The following is a 3,431-nucleotide window of genomic DNA, read 5'->3' as shown; positions in this document are numbered from 1 at the left end:
CGAGGGGGGGGGGGGGGGGGATAAGGGCAGAGGGTGGGATGGGAACTGGGTGGAGGGGAGCTATGGGGGGAAAAAAGAGGAACAACTGTAATAATCTGAACAATAAAGATTTAAAAATAAATAAAAATATAACCACATAGCCCTGGCTGGGTGGCTCAGTTGGTTGGAGCGTCTTCCTGTACACCAAAATATTGTTGCCAGTTCCATCCCTGGTCCGGGCAACCAATCAATGTTTCTCTCTCATCAAGGTTTTTTTTCTCTCTCTCTCCCTTTCTCTATCTCTTTCTCCCTTCTTCCCTCCTTCCCTTCCTCTTGGTCTAAAATCAATAAACATATCCTCAGGTGAGGATTTTTAAAAAGTAACCACATAAACAGTGTTTTACATGCCTGACTTTCCCTTCCAGGTGGTATAGCTGTATGCTGGGAAAGAAATGCAGCCTTGCGCCTCTGAAGGAAGAACTTCGGGTACAAGGGGTAAGCCCTCTTCATTACTGTTCCTGTGTATCTCCTGTTGATGGTAGTTGGAATATAGGATTTTCCTTTACACCTTAAATCTTTAAATGGGCTTTTTGTTTTGTTTTTGCTTGTTTATTTTTTAATTTTGTGGCCAAAGGGGACTTCTCATAAATTATTTAAATAAGGCCTTGTTTGACAATTGCTTTTAACAAAGAAAAAGTGGGAAAAGCAGGATGAGTATAATGTCAGATCTAAAATCCAAATATTTTAAAAAGCTGATGTTGCCTGGCTGATGTTGCTCAGTGGATTGAGCATCATCCCATGCACCAAGAGGTCACTGGTTCGATTCCCAGCAAGGGCACATGAGTGGGTTGCAGGTTTGGTCCTCAAATGAGGGCGTGCAGGAGGCAGTAGGGGGCATGCAGGAGGCAGCCAATTGATGTATCTCTCCCATCAATCTTTCTATCTCTCTTTTCCTCTTCCTCTCTAAAATAAATTTTAAAAAAATATAAAACAACCTGGTGTCTACCTGCCACATCTGACTTCTTTATAACTGCAGAAACTCAGGGCTACGTACCTTAAGAGAATTAAGTCTGGGTTATGCGTCTAGTTATCAAAAAAACACCTAGAACCAGGCGATCCTCAGTACAGTTTGTGTCCCTCTATGGTGCAATCCACATGAGTTCAGCCCCTTGCTTCTGTTTTAAAAAGCATGTGGCAAATAAGTACTACCCCTCTCATAGCCCATCCCAGTTTATGGTATTTTGGCATGAATAAGCCTTAGCAGGATGACTTTAGAGAGATCAGATGTGGGTCCAGGGGTAGAAGCCAAATTTCTGATTTCTGGTTTCTCTCTCACATTCTACTTACCCTATGTTCCCTACCACACTTTTTCTTTGTTAAAATTATAACAGCTACAAAGCAATTTTGTTTTCTTAAAATTTGATAGACGAAAGGGAGACTATATAGGTGTGTCTAGTCATTTGGTGGCTTGCTTTCTTACAAAAAGAAAACAAAAAACCATTCAAATCATTTTACCAATGCTTCTTTGAAGAGCTGTGTTTTGGAAGTTTCATATATTTGGATCTCAAGCCAGCACTATAAATTTTTTCTAATGTTTTATGGGAGGGAAAAATGCCACAACTTTGTTGAGTGATAATTTATTCATTGATTATTAGGCAGCTATGCATAATTGTTTTGGGACACAATTTCACATGAAGCAGCAGCCAGAAACATTGGTAGAATGACTTCAATTTGATAAGATGCTGGGTTTGTTGGTTTCAGGTTCCTAAAGTCACCTACACTGAATTCTGTCAAGGTCGGACAATGAGATGGGCCTTAGCTTGGAGTTTTTATGATGACGTAACAGTTCCAGTAAGTACAGAGCTTCTACAAATGCCAGCACAGGGTGGGTTGTAGTAGGTCATAAATGAACTAAATCTATGCTTTCCTGTTTTTCTTAACTTTGCTCCAAATGTTTGCATCAGAATGAAAAGTGGTTGTAAACATGACAGTCCTGTAAGGCTGACGATGGTAACTGTGGAGCCTTTTTCATGGTTTGGTGCAAGACAGTGATTCTTGCTCAGCAAACATAAATTAATTGGAAATATATATTTTAGGAATTAAAAATGCAGATAATATAACTTGTAGAAATACCTGCAGATATAATTATCCTGTTGGACATTCTTCATAAATTTAAATGGGCCCTAACTGATGTTCTCAATGGTTAGAGCGTCTGGCCCATGCACCAAAGGGCTATGGGTTCGATTCCCGGTCAAGGGCATGTACCCGGGTTGCAGGTTTAATACCTACCCCCGGTTGAGGTGTGTGCAGAAGGTAAACAATCGATGTGTCTCTCGGAGGTCGATGTTTTTGTTCTCTCTCCCTTTCCCACTCCCTTTCTCTCTCCTTCTCCCCCTCGCCCCGTCCTGCTCTCTCCCTTCCACTCTAAAAATACGTGGAAAAAATAAATATCCTCAGGTGAGGATTAACGACAACAGAAATATTTAAATAGACGTCTGTTTTCCTTTATTCACTGCTTTCCTACAGATCCTATCTCTTCAGGTTCCTGGTTGAATATAGAAATTTGCCATTTGGGGTTTGATGTGTAACACTTAGAACCCGTCACTAAAGTGATCCCTATCTTGGCTTTAAGATTTATACTAGAATATTGATCAATTTTGAATCTACATGATAGGTCACTGTCCTATTCTTTCTACTTTGTGTATGCTTGAGCACAATAGAATGTTTTACAGAGTCATTTGTTCCACAAACTTCTCCTTGTCCTATGTGCTGCTCTATGTAAAAGAAAAATACAAATTCACGAGACTGAGTCAATTCTCTGGGCTTTACCGTGAAGTTATAATAGAACAGCATCTGCCAGTGGTTCAGTGGTTGAGCATCGACCTATAAACCAGGAGGTCACGGTTTGATTCCCAGTCAGGGCATAAGCCTGGGTTGCGCGCTTGATCCCCAGTGTGGGGTGTGCAGGAAGCAATTGATCAATGACCCTCTCTCCTCATTGATGTTTCTATCTCTTTGTCCCTCTCCCTTTCTCTCTGAAGTTAATAAAAATATATATATATTTAAAAAAAGAGAGAATAGCATTTTGTTTATTCTCATATTTCCCTCATAAAGTGATTGACATTGTTTTGGGGTTTGTTTTGTTTTCATTTACCAATTCTGTCAGATTTTAATATTTTGCCATATTTGCTTCAGATTTTTTATTTAATTCTTTATTGTTGAAAGTATTACATATGTCCCCTTTTGCCCCATTGCCCTCCCTTAGCCTCCTGCCTTAAGTTTATGCGCACTTTGCTCTTTCTGTGCTCCTATTGCCCATAATATTGATGGAGGCCTGGTACCCGGTCCTTCAGGTCTCTAATCCCTTGCCCATACAGTAGGGTTGCTTCTCTCCAAAGGTGTTGGCTGCTCGTGGTATCTGAAGTCATCTTAAATGTTGCTGTCCCTGACCC

General features: G+C 40.4%; 1 protein-coding gene across 1 annotated transcript in view; it reads left to right on the top strand.

Moving 5' to 3' along the window:
* Nucleotides 1-3,431, top strand: part of METTL16 (methyltransferase like 16) — a 74,003-nt gene that overhangs the window by 53,750 nt on the left and 16,822 nt on the right. Inside the window, exons 7-8 of the mRNA XM_006768103.2 lie at nucleotides 405-474; nucleotides 1,741-1,830. Of these exons, the coding sequence (XP_006768166.1) occupies nucleotides 405-474; nucleotides 1,741-1,830 (160 nt within the window). The remainder of the gene's footprint in view (nucleotides 1-404; nucleotides 475-1,740; nucleotides 1,831-3,431) is intronic.

Source organism: Myotis davidii, unplaced genomic scaffold (assembly GCF_000327345.1).
Source record: "Myotis davidii unplaced genomic scaffold, ASM32734v1 scaffold363, whole genome shotgun sequence".
Taxonomy (NCBI): domain Eukaryota; kingdom Metazoa; phylum Chordata; class Mammalia; order Chiroptera; family Vespertilionidae; genus Myotis; species Myotis davidii.
This window is presented reverse-complemented; position numbering and strand designations above follow the sequence as displayed.